Raw genomic sequence first — 17,824 nt, 5'->3', positions numbered from 1 at the left:
ATAGGAAGGGATGCTTAGGGTGAGACTGAAGGCCTCTGTTGAATAATTTCACTTGCAATGACTGTGAGGAGTTTGCAACATCTTCCCCTTGCAATCTGCATAAATTATGCAATGTGCATAATTACTCCTGTCTGATCTACTTTAATGTGTGCAATCACAAGTGATGAAACTTTGGTGCAAACAACCTTCGCAGATTTGGCTGTTCATGGGGATCTCACTCTGGAACTTCTCTTTTTTCACGTGTTTCTTTATTTCAAACCAAAATAATCACTTTCAGGGCTGATTTTACTGCTCTTATTCTTTCTCTACCTTTCTCTGCATTAAGAGATGAAGAGAACAATGTAGCGTAGGGGACCAGCAGTGGTAAGGTAAGAAGAGGAAGACATAGTGAAAGCTACACTGTCTCTTTTTTATTGTCTGTGCAATTTATACAAGGTCATGGAAGCTTTTAGATAGAAGCTGAACTGCTGAGGAGTTAAGAACCTGTGATCGAGTCTGTCATCTTCTGGCCCCTGAATACATTAACCACATTTCTTGGATGTAGGAGAGAGTAATGTATTTTTTAAATGCTCCTCCCTCCCCTTGATTTTTTTTTTAAAAAAATAAGTTGAATAATGAAAAGAGCAGATATGAGGGTATTTACAGTCAGACTGAACCGAGGCTTTGTGAGAGGAATTTCATATTCTGAATTCTTCTTTCAAAACTTGCATCTGCTGCTGCTGTTTGCGGTGTTGTCAGCAGGAGAGCTAGGGCCCTGCCCTAGGGAGAGCTGGGGAAATCACTGCCAGCCTCTGAGCAAGACTTGCTCATACATTGTATGTTACAGTTCAATTGGATGTTCTGGACTTGTTGCTTACCTTCTAAGGGAAACACTGAATCTTGTTCTGCTCAAAGAAAACACAAAACAATTTACAGCACTTCAGTATATTTAAATACTCATTACGGTGCTAACAGTTTATGTTGAGCGGCACCACACATCTTTTTTAAATAGGAGCAGCAGGGATAATTATGTTGAGGCCATTAATTTGCCACTTACTTTCTACGACGCTCTTTATAAAAGAATCAGGCCAAGATTTTTGGATAAGGTAGGTGTGTCTGTTATTTGAAATTTCTCACAGAGCATTCAGAGAAGACTGAGCATTGACTTCCTGCAGAGAGCTTCCAGGAACCGGTTGCTTCTAAAAATCCTCATCTTGATTTTTTGCTGAGAATTGTTTTCTTTAGAGCAGCTGCAGCCCTTGAAATGTGTGAAAGGCAGAATAGGTTCTCCAGCATCTGTGTGGCCATCTGAAAGACTTGGAGATTGTTAGATCTTTTCATTTTCCCACATTATCACCAGCTGGTGATGTGTCCGTCCTCTTATTCCATCATTAGAGGCAGGTGAAGGAACTTCCCTTCATCCTCAACCTACTGCTGGTGAAAGCAGAAGGACCAAAGATCAGATTGTCTTGTCCAGGTAGCTCCAGCATTGATTTATTTATTGAGGCATGGTCTTGAATTGATCACACTTGATACTCCCTGGATTGATCATCTCAGCCAATGACTGAATCGAATACAAAAGGAAGAATTATTTCATATGGATTATAGTAGGTTGGATTTGTTCAACTTAATACTCAACTCTTAAATATGTTTTATTGTAATTAATTATGTTATCTGTATAGCTATATGCACATTAATTGTGAATATAATACAGTGATTATTATTATAGGGATTTTAATTGAAATTAAGTTCATTTTTTTTTCCATTCACAATATCTCTGGGAGGGAGGGTGGTTTAAGTCTAGGGTCTCTGAGGTTGTATAGACAGCATGTAACAGATTTCAAGGGAAAATTAGGTTGAACAGTGAGAATTTTTATGTGAATGTGTAAATGTGTGCATACAAGTGTGCAAATATTTTTACAGAAGCATGCCCGGAGTGAGCCATGACCAGTCCTTATAGAGATTTGATTAAGCTGATAAAAGGCATGAATGAATGAAGTGAATTATTATGTGTATATAATTAGCAAATGACTAAATGCACGCTTTCAGGAGTTGTTTAAAAATCTCTGAGTGTATGGAATTTAAATCCATATCAACTTTAACATAACATACTAATCAAGTCATGCTTTTATTTTTTTCTGGAAGATTGAGATCCCTAAAAAAAAAAGTCTTTTAGTTATCTCTAGGGCTTCTTTCAGGCTTAAGAGCAATTGAATAATCTCCAGAGAATTCATAAAATCATTGAGCGTTATAGGAATACATTTTTGCTCTTGCTTTTAACCTCTTCATCCATACGACCAGGAGTACCCACGTTTTGTTTACGGACTGATAAACAATGTACATTTTGTTTAATCTGAGTGTTTATTTAAAGTAAAAATAGAAGAGCATATAAGGACCATTCATCTCCCAGATAAAAGCATTATTCTTATATGAAGAAAAAGTTCCTGTGAATAAAATGCTAGCCCAGATTTTTGGAAACTGGCATTGAAGCCTAGTGTTGCAGGTTTGCTGTGTTACTATTAGTAATTCATGTTATTTGTTTTTTTCCCTGTTCCCAAATTATTGGTTCAAAAAACCCAGACAAACAAACAAACATCCCACACCCTGCAAAAAAAATCCTCTTCGGTCTCTGTCTTTATCTTGTTTACTAAGTAGACACATTGGCCTCAAACTGTGAGGGGTGTTCATAGAATGTATCAGGACTGATTGAGTAGCTTGTATTTCACATAGGAAGTGCAATACATATTTTTGCTGACCGCTTTTCACAAAAAAGGTTGGTTTTAATTATAACAGTTTAATGCTAGCATTTCCTAAATAAAACCCATCTGCAAAACATTGTAACAGTTTTGAAAGTACATGTTTTAAGGCTATAGGTTCAATTACAAAAGGGAATTTAAGGAAATGAATGTTAGAAGGTAAAAATAAAGGTTAGAACGTTTTCTTTCTGGAAAAAAACTCAAACAAACAAAAAGTAAAATTGAAAAAGAATCCCATTTATTAATAAAGTGTTTTATTTTGAACTTATATATGTCAGGTTTTGATCCAAAGAAATTTGGTTTTTTTTGACTTTTGCTTTATACTAAAGCTATTTTAAAATCTTTTTTATTTTGTCACTGACATGGAAAAATTAAACTTTCATTCCTTTTTACCCAGATGCAAGATCCACTTAGAATATTGTATTTTTTCCTCCTGTCTCAACATGGTGAATTTTCAGTAGTCACTAACTAGGAGTTGCCTTGGTTGAAGCTGATTCGGTTTTAGCCTGGTGTTTTATATGTAGCACTGTTTTGCTTCAATAGTATGACCTTTTTATTTTATTTTCCTTGGAAGACGAAGGGTGCTAGCGATATCTGATGGAATTGAACATATCGGGAATCTGCGCTGGGAACTTGCGCTGTGCCTCCTTGCTGCTTGGACTATCTGCTATTTTTGCATTTGGAAAGGAACAAAGTCTACTGGAAAGGTGAGGCTGAAATTCTGTGCATCACCTGTGTTATGACTCTCCTGTGCTCCAGACTGTGTTGTCATATCTTTGGGTTTTTTTAAATCAGAACAGTTGAATTTCACATGCATCTTGCATTGCTGTGAGTAATTGTAATTGGGAGTGTATAAGTTCTAATCCTAGGTAATTAAGAATCAGTCGTTCTTTGCATTGTTTTGTTTTCTTGGTTTCATTGATTTGCCTTTTTGCTAATTCTGCTCGATGAAGCTGTTTGGGTTTTGTTAATTTAGCAGATTGCACTACTGTCTAGTCCTTGAACTCAGTTGTGTTGGTTTCTGTGCTTGAGGTATCCAAAATTGGAATTTTGTCTCAAACTGACAGGAGTCTAAACTCTCAGTGACACAAGTAAATTACACACATTAAGTAGAGATAATTTAGAAATATAAGCAACCCACAAAAAAAGTAAATGGAAACGGAGCATTGGTTTTTCATGCTGAAACCAAAGACTACAAGGAAAAAAATGGTGTATTGAAGAATTTTGTTCATTTAATTTTAAATTGTTTATTGCTTAGTTTTGAAGTGCGGTTGAACTTTTTTGTTTGTTTCTGTTTTAGTAGCGTACATTTCTAAATGAAATGATTGAAATGTGGAGTGTTTTGTTGTGGTGTGTGGGGTTGTTGTTTGTTTGTTTGTTTTTTAATTTAGAAAATGGCAGAGTGAAATTTTTCTGTTTTCTCAACCACACGCATCCTTCTTCCTGTTGAAATTTTTGGCTGCATCTATTTGCTGAATTCTCTCTGTATTTGCAAACTGTGTCAGTCAATCTGATACAGAATTTTTCATTTAAGTATTTGCACACACAGATTTAAGCAGCTCTGCTTTTCTCAAGTCACTACAGGCAAAAATGCTGAGAAAGACTGTGTAGGGATACATATAAGCATGAATAGTTCAGAGGAAAGAGGGGAAAAAAAACCTTAGGAGAAAAATATAGAGAAGCGAAGGTGATGTAAGGGAATGACAAGATAAATGTCCATATGTCTTTGAAGCTTGCACTCCAGGGAGGTACAAGAGTGGTTTAGAGTTGTCTGAGGAGCTACAGTGGGCACCAAAGAAATGAAACTGAGCAAAACTAATTTTCTTCTTTTCCATCAGAAAGAATGTCTGAAGATGGAGATCTATTCTACCATAGTATAATCTGACCCAAGGGTAGAGGAAAAAACATGTATTGTGAAGACACATGCGTGCGTGCACACAAGGTTGTGCGAAACTGCACTGTGCTTAAGTAAAATAGCATTGGTAGAAATCATTTCCCCAGAAATAGATCTTGCATTTTGGAAGTAATTAAAGTGAAACTGACCTGCTTGACCTTCCTCCCCAGTAGCTTAGCTAAAACCTCACCTTACTGGTAGTTACAATAAATTTTATTTGATTTTATTTCAGTGTGATTTTTGGTAACCACCTTTCTGAAGAGGCTAGGTAAAACAGCCTGAGAAAGAGACACGTCTTGCCCACTCAAAATGGGATGATAAGCATTTTGACTAAGCTGAAATAACTAGCAGTCCTGCCACAGAAGTGGAAATAAAATGGAATTAATACCTAGTATTCACCTTTAGAAGTAGACTCATGATGTATTTACAGTGTTTAAAATGGGTTAGCACGAGCAGCAGTTTTGTTTCCAAGCTGATGAGAAGCAGGCTGGTAGCTTGCTGGGTCCCACAGGAGACCCTGCGGTGTTGCGCAGCGCACTGTGCGGGGATCCAGCGCTCCTCGAGAAGCCGCCAATAAGGATCGTTTATAGCCAACGTTGATCATCTTTTTTCACTTCTGTTCCTGTAATTAGTGAGGAAGGCTTTTTACTAGACACATGTGTGACACTGCAGTTGGTTTCCAGTGTTGTTGTTTTTTCCCACCGGGATGTAAGTTCACTTTTTAGATGTATTTAAGAATTTTAATATTCTTACGCTTGCCACTTAATGCAGACAAAATCACCGGAAATCTGTGCCATCTCACTGCCTTCCCAGACCAGCTAAACAAAGGCATAAGCTGTCAGGTGGTGTGGGTGCCACAAAGGAATGAAATGCTATAAAATATAGATGACAGAACAGTCTTCTAGGCTGCAGTTTCCCTTTCTGATATATTGGTATTTCGACAGTTTATGTTTAAGCTCATCCAATCATAGCCCTTCACACTAGATTGAATTTATTATATGCTCATTTCCAGGAAGCATTTAAAATTGACTTTTAGATTTTTATCGTAATATTAAAGGTGGTTTTAAGCTAGCCTGTTAAATTTGCTGCATGCTTATCACCTTTGGAATAATATTCACAGGAAGGTGTCTGTGGGAAAGAATAGCTAGAGAGAAAGAGGACAGGGGAAACAGAAAGCAATAAAATAGAGAAGGGGAGAGAGAGACCATCTTTATACAGCTGTGTTCTGTGAAATATTCAAGAGGTTGGTTTACTCCTTTCCTCTTTTTACTCTGCATCCCAATGCATGGTGAAAAAAAAAAATCCAAGCCTTAAAAGCTGTCATAAAATAAAACCATCACTCGCTCTCCAAACTAGCACTGCTGAAGAACTCATCTACTCAGATTATGAATATTTAATATTTTAAGATATTAAACCTAAGAAAGTTTAAATCCAAATGAAGTGCTTGTGATGCTGTTAACAAGATGGTTCAAACTTTTCCATGACTATTCTTGGTAGTCATCACTTTCTCTCAGAACATTTTAGTTTTGCATTCCAACAGATGTGTAATATCAAAATAATTTCAGGGTTATCAGGAGGAACACGTTTGTGCTTTTTCTGAGGTTCTTACCATCGGTTATTGAATCTTAAATCTGAAGTTATCTATACATTTGCTTTCACATTTAAAGTGTTATATACTAAATGCAGGGTCTTTGAATGAGAACCTCAAAAATCAAAAGGAGAAAAATGACATTGTAATGTTATAGTAATGTTATATGTATATTGCAACTTACTGAGCTTGATAATACATGACACCCATCTTTCTTATGCAGAGTATTTTCAGTAGTTAGCATCAAATACTTCCAGTGACGAGGTGAGAACTATGCAGAAGGAAAGTATCACTCTAGATTCTGATCATTAGGGCTTGGTTTGGTATCTTATTTTTCCAAAGTCTTTTTGAATTGCTAATTATGACAATTCTGAGTATTTCTATAATGTATATACCTATATAGTTGCTGAGTCTTGCTAATTTTTTGTCTTCATATAAAATTAATGAAATATTCAGGTACCAAGGAACCGGTTCTTTTTTGGATCTTGACCGTCCAGTTATTAATCTGGCTACATATTCTTGTGCTTTAAACTGTGAGAATGGGACACCAGAAGTTCCTCATCTATTTTTTTTTTTCTAAATCACTTGCTTAAGGAAGTAATCCTAATATTTTCTTCTTTTTTCACCTTTTTTAATGAGAGTTATGGGAGTTTCTTCACATAGCAATCGCTCCTCTGACTTTGTAGTGATTTCTGACTTGTAGCAACTTCTGCAAATTCCTTTTGAAGTGAAGAGGCCGGTAGACTCAGAGTCATACAAAGGCATTATGGTTGTCTCTGTCTTGTTCATCATCCATTTCTTTCCTGTTCGAGCTTCTTGCCTATTCCTGGATGCACCAACACATCCTTGCTCTATATTGTTATTCTGGAATCCTGTTAGGTATGTAGATTTATAGAATTATGACATTGTACAGGTTGGAAAGGATCTGGGGAAGTCTCTTGTCCAGCTGCTTGGTCAAAAAAGGGTCAACTCAGAACAGTTTTCTTAGTGCTCTGATTGACTGAGTCTTAACCTGCAAGGGCAGAGATTTCTCATGTCTTGGGGCAATCTATTCCAGTGCTTAATTGTCCTCATGATGAGAGTCATCTGTTAATCACGTTTTTTCCTACATGTAGGTTCATTCCAGTATTTTGTTACAGATATTTTTTTTTTTTGCTTAACTTGTTATATTTCTGTCATTCGCTCCTCATTAAAACACATTTGGTAACATATTTGCTCCTAGGTAGTACGGTTTTGAGTGCCTGCAATTATTCATGCACACAAAATTACTGAAATACTTCTATATTAATAAGTTAATAGCTGGGGTTTTTTTGTTTGGTTTGGTTCTGAAGGTCTTTCTTTCCTAGTCAGCATCACTGCCTGTTGATGAATGGCAGTGGCAGCTGATCAGCACACAACATGTCACACAGCCATGGGACAACTGCTCAAACTTGCTCTTGTCTTTATAACATCATCACATGATGTGCTTCTGTCCTCTGTGGTGTATAAAAGAGCACAACTTCTGCCCACTCTGTAGATAAGGAAAGGTTGAATCCAAAGTGTTAAAAAGCAACCTGCAATCTTGCTATCAGCTTCAAGGATGGATATTAGAACATTTTACCACACCCCCAGCTTTGCATATTTAAGTGTTACGTGATTGAAAGCAAGCCACAAAGAGAGAAGCGAAACTCCTGATAAAAGGGGAATTGATATAATAATGACTAATAGATTTGGAACCAAAGGCTGGTTCAGGCAGTGAATATTTGATGTGTAATAAATGCTGTAAACTGTCCTTGTCCATGTGCAATATCTTTGACATTTCATGGAAAATCAAGCTATGACCCTTTCGGTCAAAGAGCAGCAAAGAGCTGGGCCTGATGAACAAAAACACAAAGTCTACTGAAGACTTCAACAGGTCTCCCAAAGGATAATGTAGATAAAGAATTACCAAAAAGACAGCTTCCATCTTGCAAAATAGTCTTCATATATAATACTGCCATATGAATTTGTATCCAAACCATTTGCTTTGCCATATATTCTATGCCAATAGAACACATTATTAAAGAATGGTTTGGTTACAAAAAAGCAGACAACAGAAAAAGCTTATGTTCCTTACAAAATAGTAAACTGTTCAGATTTACAGTGAATTCCAATTTGTTGTCTGAAACATTTTCATAAAGAAATCTGGGTAACACCGGTAAGTGTGATTATTTCTGGTGTAATATGTGCAGGTCACACCAATTTTAAAAAAATCTGGATTGCTGGAAGAAAATTGGTTTAGGCCTGGGAAGTATTTAGTAAACAAAGAAACAAAAAGTCTGTTGTAAAACTGTAGGTGAGGTTTTGTCATTTTGCAGCTCTACACAAAGCATTTTCTGATATCAAGTGCTGAAGGAACATTGTCATGTACCTTTAAGATTTTTGTGTTATTTAATATTAGAATATCCCACTGCTTGTATGATCACTAACACCAAGACTCATTTCTTGAGTCTTTTTGAATGAGTTCTCATGAGCATCATAATGACTATATTTCTGTTCTTTTGCTGGAGCCAAACCCAAATAGTTCTTCCATGCTGTTTTGTACTTCTCCATTAGCTGTTTGCCAATATGGCATCATAAATCCTTATCCTTTTGTGGAACTAATTTATATATCACAGAGGCTTCAATAATCACTGAATATTATTCTGTCTGATTTTGACTCTTTTGATCTTTTCCTACTCTGTGTTCTGTTCTCTGAAGTTCAGCATCATCCTGATTTAAGAGTGTGTTAACTTTATGCTGTCTCTCCACTTAATGTACTCTAAAAGTACAACAAAGTAGATGTTAATAAAAATAGAGGGTGATGCTGAAAGGTGTAAGGTCAGGAATGTTGTCCTGACTTGACAGAAGAACATACAGAAAGCATCAACTCTTTCACAGATACCAAGTGTCTACAAAACAATCTAGAGGAGCAGGCCCAGAGCTGAGGCTGTGTCCCCTGTGAAGAAGTGTGGACGTTGCTCTGGAACAGATTTGCTTGGCTTTTTGAAAAGGTCTTTCATACTGTCTCAACAAACTTTAGCTTGAAAACATGCTAGAAAACATTAATATGGTTCTGCTTATCACTTGCTACCCCTTTTGACTCTGTAGGTACTCTCTCAAGCATAGCACAGAAAGCATTGCTGAAAGGTATTGCTGCAAAATAAGAAAAAGCACTGATACAGCTGCTGTCTCTACATGTACATGAGTTGTCTAAGATGCTTGATTAAATAGTCCTGCAAGTCAAAACCTAAAATAATAGATTATTACATGATATCTCCTTATGATACATTTATGACTTCTCTCCTAATTTATCGTTGGGTAGCCTCATATTATCCATTGCATCTCTAAAAAGGATACTGTTTGGTTAAGAAAATAATTTGCAGTTCATTGTTATAAACTATTAGAAATGACCTTGCAAGCTTGCTTCATGATGTAGTTGTTGTATATAAACATAAAAGAATGAGGCAGTCTGATCTTTTTACTTGTCACTTTGGTTATTCATTCCAGTATTTCACTTTCTACTGTGACATCATTGGAAAAGTTATAAGCAACTTAGCAAATGTTCTTTTCTTAATGGAGCAGCAGTATTGTTACCTACCACAAGTGAACAGGATATTGGGTTGAAAATGTGTTAAATGATTACATCATTTCATAGAATCATAGAATGTTTTGAGTTGGAAGGGACCCACAAGGATCATGGAGTCCAAATGCTGTCCCTGCACAGGACACCCCACAGGTCACACCGTGTGTCTGAGGACATTGTCCAGTCTCTTCTTGAACACTGTCAGGCTTGGGGCCGTGACACCTCCCTGGGGAGCCTGTTCAGTGTCCAGCATCTCTGGGTGAAGAACCTCTTCATGTCCAACCTGACTCTCCCCGACACATCTTCCTGCCATTCCCTCAGGTTCTGTTATTGGTTGCCAGAGATAAGAGTTCAGCACCTGCCCTTCCTCCTGCCCTTGTGAGGAAGCTGTAACTGTGATGAGGTCTCTTCTTAGCCTCCTCTTCTCCCTGCTGAACAAACCAAGTGACTTTAGCCACCACTCATATGGCTTCTGCTCTAAACCCTTCACCTTTTCTTTGAGCTGGTTACTAGCAAGATGCTGCAAGGTTTGCTCAAAGACCGCAAGTTCAGAGGTGGACTTTTCGTACCTTTTGCCCACCATTTTCTCTGCTCTCCCATCAGGAGTTAAGCCTTACTCGCCAGCAGTTAAGACTCAGTCACTAGTCCCAAAGAAAATTTATTTCTCAATAGCAGGCTATATAAAGGCCTTAATGGATTCAATGAGGCAGAAAGAAAGAGTAAAAGGACAGAAGAAAAAAATAAGAGAAAGATGTGTGGAAGAAAAAAAAAAAAAGAACTGGGGTCCATTGTAGGAGCCCAGGAAAAGGAACTAGGCAGCAATGATTGTATCTCCTGAAGTGTCTTTTGTTTTAGCCTAAAGTAATAGCAAAGAATAGCCCTTCATGGCGAGGCTTTAACACTGTGTCCAAGACTGATCTCTGTATTCAAAGGGGGAAAGTAGAACATTCATGAGATGCATGCAGAGTTCCTGCTATCCGCCTCCTCTGTGTGAGCTTTTAAAACAGCTACTGCGATATTTTTTTCACTCTCCTGCACACTGAGCATTTAAGGACACCTCAGATTTGTTAAAAAAGGAGGGATTTTTGCCTCTTAGTGTTTTTCCTGGACTTCTGTTTGACAGCTGGGGAAAGTACCAAATAGTAAACCTAAATGAAAAATATGTCTTGGCGATTTCATGCCTTCTCAGCTGCACCTTAACAGCAGAAGTCCACTTTCATATTAATAGTTACTTAGACTGAATCTAAGCCCTGGTCCCCAGCACAAGCAAGTCAGAAGCGTATTCCAGTGCACTGGAGGGCAGCTCAGGGCACGTGCAGATGTGAGTTTGTGGGCAGAGAAACCACTTGGTCTGTCAACCTAATGAATGAACAGGGGAAGGGAGAGGGGGCAAAGGGTGGAAGGCCAGCTATGGTATTTGCAGCAGTAATGCAGCGAAATATGCTGAAAAATTACAGATGAAGCCAAAAGGCAGATTACATTGAGGCATCTCTATAGGAGAAATGCATTGATTGGCTAAAGGTAACACATTTATTTTTTCTGTTGAGGTTGCTAGGCACTTTTAGCCCTTTGTCAGAAACACATACAGTGACCTGATAAAACAACAACAAAAAAACCCCAAGAAACAAAACAAACAAACAAAATTAAAAACCAACCAAACAAAAACTTTAGAAATGTACTAGTTCCAGTCATTTCTTCCGATACAACCTCTTCATATTTCATTTTTCCTTTCACAGAACATGCCTTTCTTTACCAATTGTCTTATTCCCCCACCCAAAGAAAATAATCAGTGAACAACGCCATACAGAATATCATCAAACAGGAGCCGAACTATAACTTGCTCTTTTTACCGAGTTCATTATTGATGCACATTTATCAGGGCTAAAAACTTTTCCTTCAAGTGCATAACTTACTGCTTGTGACTGTGATTTGTAACTTTGGAGGTTTTATGATGTTACGTTTAACAAAAATGTTTGTGTGGTTGCCCATGCCTTAGTTTCTTTATGTGTGTAGGGAAATCACTATAGATACTGCTTTTGTTGGATCTCAGTTTACGTATTTGGAATATTACTTGCACCTTCTACTTGCACTTTTGGCAAGAGCTTACGAAGTATCTCCTTGGTCCCTCAAACAGAGAAACAGTAGAGTTGGCATCTGCTTATAGTGCTGGGTCTCTTAGTGGTGGTTCATATTTCTTCAGCTGAATACAGGTAATCCCCTATTCTTACCCAGGTAGTTTGTCCTCAGCTATTGCTAATCTATATAGCTTCAAGATTGATTCATTCTTAGTGATTTACAAAGCAGTTTGTAGGAATCCATACCCATGGCACTGTATGCACAGGTTAGTACTATCTCATATTCTAGCCAGTGGGGAGTCAGGCTCTGTAGTTTCTGCAGTCAGTATAGGCCAGATTTTTGGCTTTATCTACAATGTAAAGATGTCTTTGTAGTGGAAGTTTTGTTTACGAGGCTGTTCTTGTGAGATTTACAAACTTTAGTTCTGTATACCACCCTGGTGTCAACTAACATGGACTGAATCCAAACGCAGCCTTAAGAATGGGAAAGCTTAGTGAAATAAATTGCTACATGAGCAACAAAGGCAGCTTCGGGCACCTACTGGTGCTGTGCTGGTAATGAAAACACAGCCCTGAGAAGCGAGTTGGCTGCCATGCACACACTATTCACTTCTGCTGCTGGGCAATTGAAAAATTTGTGTAGTTAAAAAATAAAAGAATAAATCTCAAAACATTCTGTGTAAGCTTGATTGTGTCATGTGTAGAAAGTGTAAGGCACTGCTGTGAGAGTGATGCACAGAATTAACTGTAATGAAAACACATTTCTTTCCTGTGAGTATGTGTTTAGTGCATGTGTGATAACTAATTGTAGTTAAGGTCAGCAAGTGTTTTTCTGGCTTGGTTTGTGTGTCAGTTGTTCCTGGAGTGCCTTTGTGAGGTTAGAATCTCAGTGCACCAAGTCTGGGATGAACACACTGAGATGCCTCTATTCCCCAAAGTGTTTGCCTTTACATCCACATCACAGACAGAGATCACTGTTGAGCAGAGAGATCAAAGCATTTGCCCAAGATAGAAGAACAAATCTGTGGCAGTAACATACTCTTACATCACACTGTCTTCTAGCCCAGTATCTTTATTGTGTGGTTCCTCTCATTTCCTTATGCATCGCATCACCTCTTCTTCTGATACTAAAACTCAGCTCAAAACCACAAATTGCAGCACAGATCAGTGTCCTTGAGTCAGCCTTGAGGTGATTTAGAGGTTAGATTTAAATGCTGTTTAGTAGGGAAGTTACAGTGCAATAAGTCTTTAAATAAAATAAAGGTGTAACTAACTGCATTATAATAGATATAGTAGCTATAGGGAACAGAAATCTGGAGAATTAGGGTCTGGAGGATAAGGATAATTGTTAGTTTAGGTGGTAAGGCTATTTGTTGTATTTCTAGTCATAATTATTGTACTTTATACACAAGTAGTATTGCGAATGCTTAATGGTAAATACATCTCTCAGCTGTCACCATGGTGATAAGGGCCTATATTCCTCAGTGGACGACAGAAATTTGTCTGTCATCCTGTGGGTAGACAAACACACACCTTTTTCAATAATAAATGGTAAGCTCTTTATTATAGTATAAACATCCTGAACCTCCCAATAGAATCAAAGGGTGGTTTTGGGTGGAAGGGACCGTTAAAGGTCATCCAGTCCAACACACAAGACAGTTCCATTATTACAAAAGTTATCAAAAGAAATAAGAGATACGGGTGTGATATGAGGATGTCTTTTTTGCCTGCTTGTTTACAAATCACTTTTTCCCCAGCATTTACTGCACAAGACTTAATAATGCTCTGGTACTCTCAGAAAACTGCAGAATTGACTGATAAATCATTTAGGCATGGCCACTAACATATCTGTTGGAGTGCCAGGAAAACTGAAAGACTGCGTATCAAAAAGAGACTTATGTGTGACTAGTTTTGATACAAAGTTCTGGGGAAATTCCTAATTCTTATTGTACTGCTGTTCTGTGTGTTAATACGGTTTTAATATTTGCAGTTATTTAAAACTTCTAACGTAGTCATATATTTATTTGGTAACACCTCATATGCTGCCTGCAGCGTCTGATTCTCCTCCTGACTCCTTCCCAGTGAAGGACTTCGTGCAGCTGGGCTGCTTTGGTGTACTTGCTATAGTGATATCTGCTCACTGGCATCTCTTACCTCTTGGGGCTACATGAAGGAGGAGAAGGTCTAGCCAGGAAACCTCATCTTTGGGGTTTTGTTTTTTTTTTTTAAGACAAGTGAGGAAAATTCAGCAGGACAAGCGAACAACCTAACTCAGAGATGATAAAGAGTGTTCTGGTCAAGCTCTAGTTCCCTGGACAATGTCGATTCACTGAAACTAGTCATTCTTCAGAGCAGGAGAACAACACTCATCTGCAAAACCCAGTTTCATGTTCTCCAGCAAAAAAGGCCAAACAAACCTCTGCTGTCCTCTGGATCGGAGGAAAGAGTTGGCCAAAAATCTTGCGTGACAGGAAAATGATCTGTCCTGTTCTGACCCTTGTATTATCTGCTTTATAGGTTAGATATTTTTAGAATATGTCAAAACATACTGACTGGTGCCTTCAGTGAGAGCTGAAAGGCACATCTAGAGTAGCTAAGAAATCAAGTTCATTTGGTACCTTATCAGTCCCCTCTTTCTGCCTGTGTAAACTCAGTAACAAAACTGGAAATTCAGGTGCTGGTCTGGGATAATTCAGACCCACTGTAAATTATTTTCATAGAAATAGTCTTTTCTTATATCAGGAACAGCCATTGCAAAATTCAGATTTCTGTGCATATAAGTAACTAAAAACAGTATCTGGCTTGTTATGTATAAATGCAAAGTAGATGGCATTCAGAAGTCTGAAAATCCTGGAAGGTTCTGAAAAGGAGCTGTGTTGATTTATAAAAGCTTGAACTTTTTAAAGACCTTTTCAAAATGAAAAAAGCCCTCAGTTGATTAATTAGTCCTAATTTATATTTAAAATTCTTCCTGATTGATTTTTTTTTTTTAAGTTGACTTTTACTTGATTAAATAGCAGTCTTTGATTTTGAGATATTTGTGGCTCTGTGAATTCCCTACTTGATGGGGGCTCTACATAAACACTTTTGCTTGCAGTAATGAGCCCAGCCAAGATGCTGAAGTTTGATTCCTCTCGATCAGTCCTCCTCTCTCTGCCCACAGCCACAGGGTGCATCTTCCTCTTCATGCACTTGAATGTTAACCAAAAAATAACATTATTCTTTTAGATATTAGGAGTTATAGGATCCTATAATTTCATTTGACATTCAGGTTTGAGGCTGGCCTATTTATGGTGAAGATAAAGTAATGAATTTAATTCAATATCTTCTTCAGATTGAAAAACCAAAACAAAACATCCTCCCCTAGACAAAACAGAACAAGAAAATCCACCACACTTTTAGATACTAGGGACAGTAATACCCTGATTTTATCTTTGGATTGCTTCTTTTGTATTTACACTGGCAGACCTGTATCTGCTTACTGAATTGTAGTGCTCATTTTGCTAACGGTATTCTGCAACTTTCTGCATTTAAAAATTACAGTACAGACCTTCCCATGCTTCACAGGATTATTTTGGGCATAGTGGTTTTACAACTGATGGAATTCTTGCGTTGACAGTGTGTTAACATGACAAGCGCACTTTCTAGTAAATGGATAGCACACTCTTAGGCATATTAGTGTTTAGAATGGTTGCATCCTTTACTTTTTTTATCAGCATAACTCCTCTGAGGACACTCAGGCTGTTGGTAAGCATAGGATGATATTGAGTGTGGGCAATACACTTTTGGAGACTGAGAAGCAAGCAGTGCTGGAAGGATGCAAATCAGTGCACTAAGTTCCTAAGATTTCTCCGAGTTGTATTTACTGTATTTCTCTATCTAGGAAGTAAGTCTTCATGCTCTCTTCTCCTTTGGCACTTATTGACAGAAAAAAATTGATGAAAGAGTATGATGAAGAGTCTCCCAGTTCCCTAGTTCAGGCTGTGTCCCTGCTCAGGCCAGCAAGGTTTGCATTGTCTGGATTCGCTAGTCAGTCTTTCTGAACACTTCAGAGCAGGGGCTCCAAGAAATAGACCTATGCGTTTATTTGTAGACTGTGTAAACTTAAGGTAACCTTGCAGAGAGTTTCCTATGAGCCTTAATCTAGATAAAATGAGTCTCTTGTCTTGATGCCCTGAATTTTACTATGACTTTGACCAAGGCCTATTTTTACTGGAATAAATTCTTGAAATACATGGAGCTGTGATTTAAATATGTTCTTTCAGGATCCAGCCCACGTATTATGATCAGTACCACTGTTTTAGAAGCTGTTGTCACATTTTATGTAAGTGATTAGGTCGTTACTAAGATGTGCATGCATATGGTCAATTGAAGAAAGAATCTGTTTATCTACACTCACCGTTATTTAGTGCTTAAATGCAGGTGCTCACATAATTGATTTAAATAATGTAATAAAATTAACTGCTTCTACATGCTCTATAGACACTTCTGTGTGTTCTGTTCTCCATGACTGGGCTTTACTGATTATGTTTGCACAGAGGGGAAATTCTATTCCAAGAAGTGCTGCTTAATCTCTGTTTTCCAGGTGTATGGGTTGGGCAGTGTCTGCAGAATCACTGAAAACTCCCTTCTGCTCACGGAGCAGGGTTCCTCTCTGAAGGAGATGTGTGGAGTTGTGCACTCTCTTGTATTAAAACACTGAGTTGAGCAGTAGGGATAACTGAGGAGCTGGGGTGTTGCTGGGGTACGGTGTGAAGTGCACCAGTTCTGCAGTGAAGATGTTCCAGGATATTTGTCTTGAAATCTTAGGCCATACTTGTGACCATTTCTCTTTGATTTCTCTTGGAGGTCTAACAAATGAATGTTTTGGGGCAGCAGTAGCTGTTAAATTAGGGGGTTTTCACAAATACATGGAAATCTAGCTTTGCATTTGATCTAGGCAGCACATTTCCTTTATTAAAAATTAGGCCTGTAGACCCTGTCAAAATAACAAGCTTGAAGAACAATTTTAGGAAAAATGACAGATCTTGTTTTCAATGGTCCTGGGCAATCTGGAAACAAAACCAGCTGTGCTAATTAGCTGGCAAATAATTTCAAGTAACACATATTTAGAAAACTTGATGCCGCTTGAGGAATATTGGTGGTGAGAAATAGCTAAGTGAATTGTTCACTCACTTCAGCTGGGGATGTGAGCTGCTGTAGTGCACCGATATTGTCTGCCTTTGGCACTATTTCAGTGCTTTCCAGTTTTAGCTGTTTTCCTGGGTTTGCCTGGTAGAGGCTATTAGAGCACTAGGGTCCTCAGCACTGAGACAAAACTTCCACTGTTTTTCTTCTTCTCCTTTTGGAACTTTTGACGGCAGGTAGGCAGAGTTTTAAACACATAATATGTTGTTGTAGTGGAACTTGGGAAGTGCTGGAGAGTTCATGAAGTCAGACCCAATGTAAAAAATACTCTTGCTGAAAAAAATAGGAAACATTTTTCATACTGAAATGAGGCTTATAAATAATGACTTTTGCTTATTAAAGCATATTTCAGTTGAGAGGTATCTCCCTTCCACCCGTTCAGTACAAACAATGCCAACACAGAATGTAATTCTTTTTTGGTATTGACTCAAAATGAATTTTGCAGTTGTTTTCATTTCATTGTAAGGGAAGCTGCTTCGGCTTGACTCAGACTTCTATTTATTTGTTTATTGCCTTCACTGCCACATGGATAAAAATGAGACTTGCACAGCTCTGCTGGATAGAGATTTTTCTGTGTCCCAGCCAATGACCTTAGTGGGATGTTGTATTATCGTAGAAGTGTTGATTCCTTTCTGTTGTTCTTGTGTCATGTAGCATCTTCTGCTTCTTGTGCTCATTGTGCTTTTAATAAGGTTCTTACATACCTTCATTAGGTGTCCTCTCCTGACCCACATTTTCTGGCTCATCTTGCATTCCTAGTGA

The 17,824-nt window shown here is 38.0% G+C and overlaps 1 protein-coding gene across 4 annotated transcripts in view; it reads left to right on the top strand.

Annotated features, from left to right (window-relative positions):
- The window catches only part of SLC6A11 (solute carrier family 6 member 11), a 115,736-nt gene that overhangs the window by 45,131 nt on the left and 52,781 nt on the right, over window positions 1–17,824 (top strand). For all 4 annotated transcript variants that reach the window (XM_005508885.4, XM_021296422.2, XM_021296424.2 and 1 more), the window contains exon 6: window positions 3,310–3,442. In XM_005508885.4, the coding sequence (XP_005508942.2) occupies window positions 3,310–3,442 (133 nt within the window). The remainder of the gene's footprint in view (window positions 1–3,309; window positions 3,443–17,824) is intronic.

This window comes from Columba livia, chromosome 10 (assembly GCF_036013475.1).
Source record: "Columba livia isolate bColLiv1 breed racing homer chromosome 10, bColLiv1.pat.W.v2, whole genome shotgun sequence".
Classification (NCBI taxonomy): domain Eukaryota; kingdom Metazoa; phylum Chordata; class Aves; order Columbiformes; family Columbidae; genus Columba; species Columba livia.
Note: the sequence above shows the minus strand (reverse complement) of the source record. Positions and strands in the feature narration are given on the sequence as shown.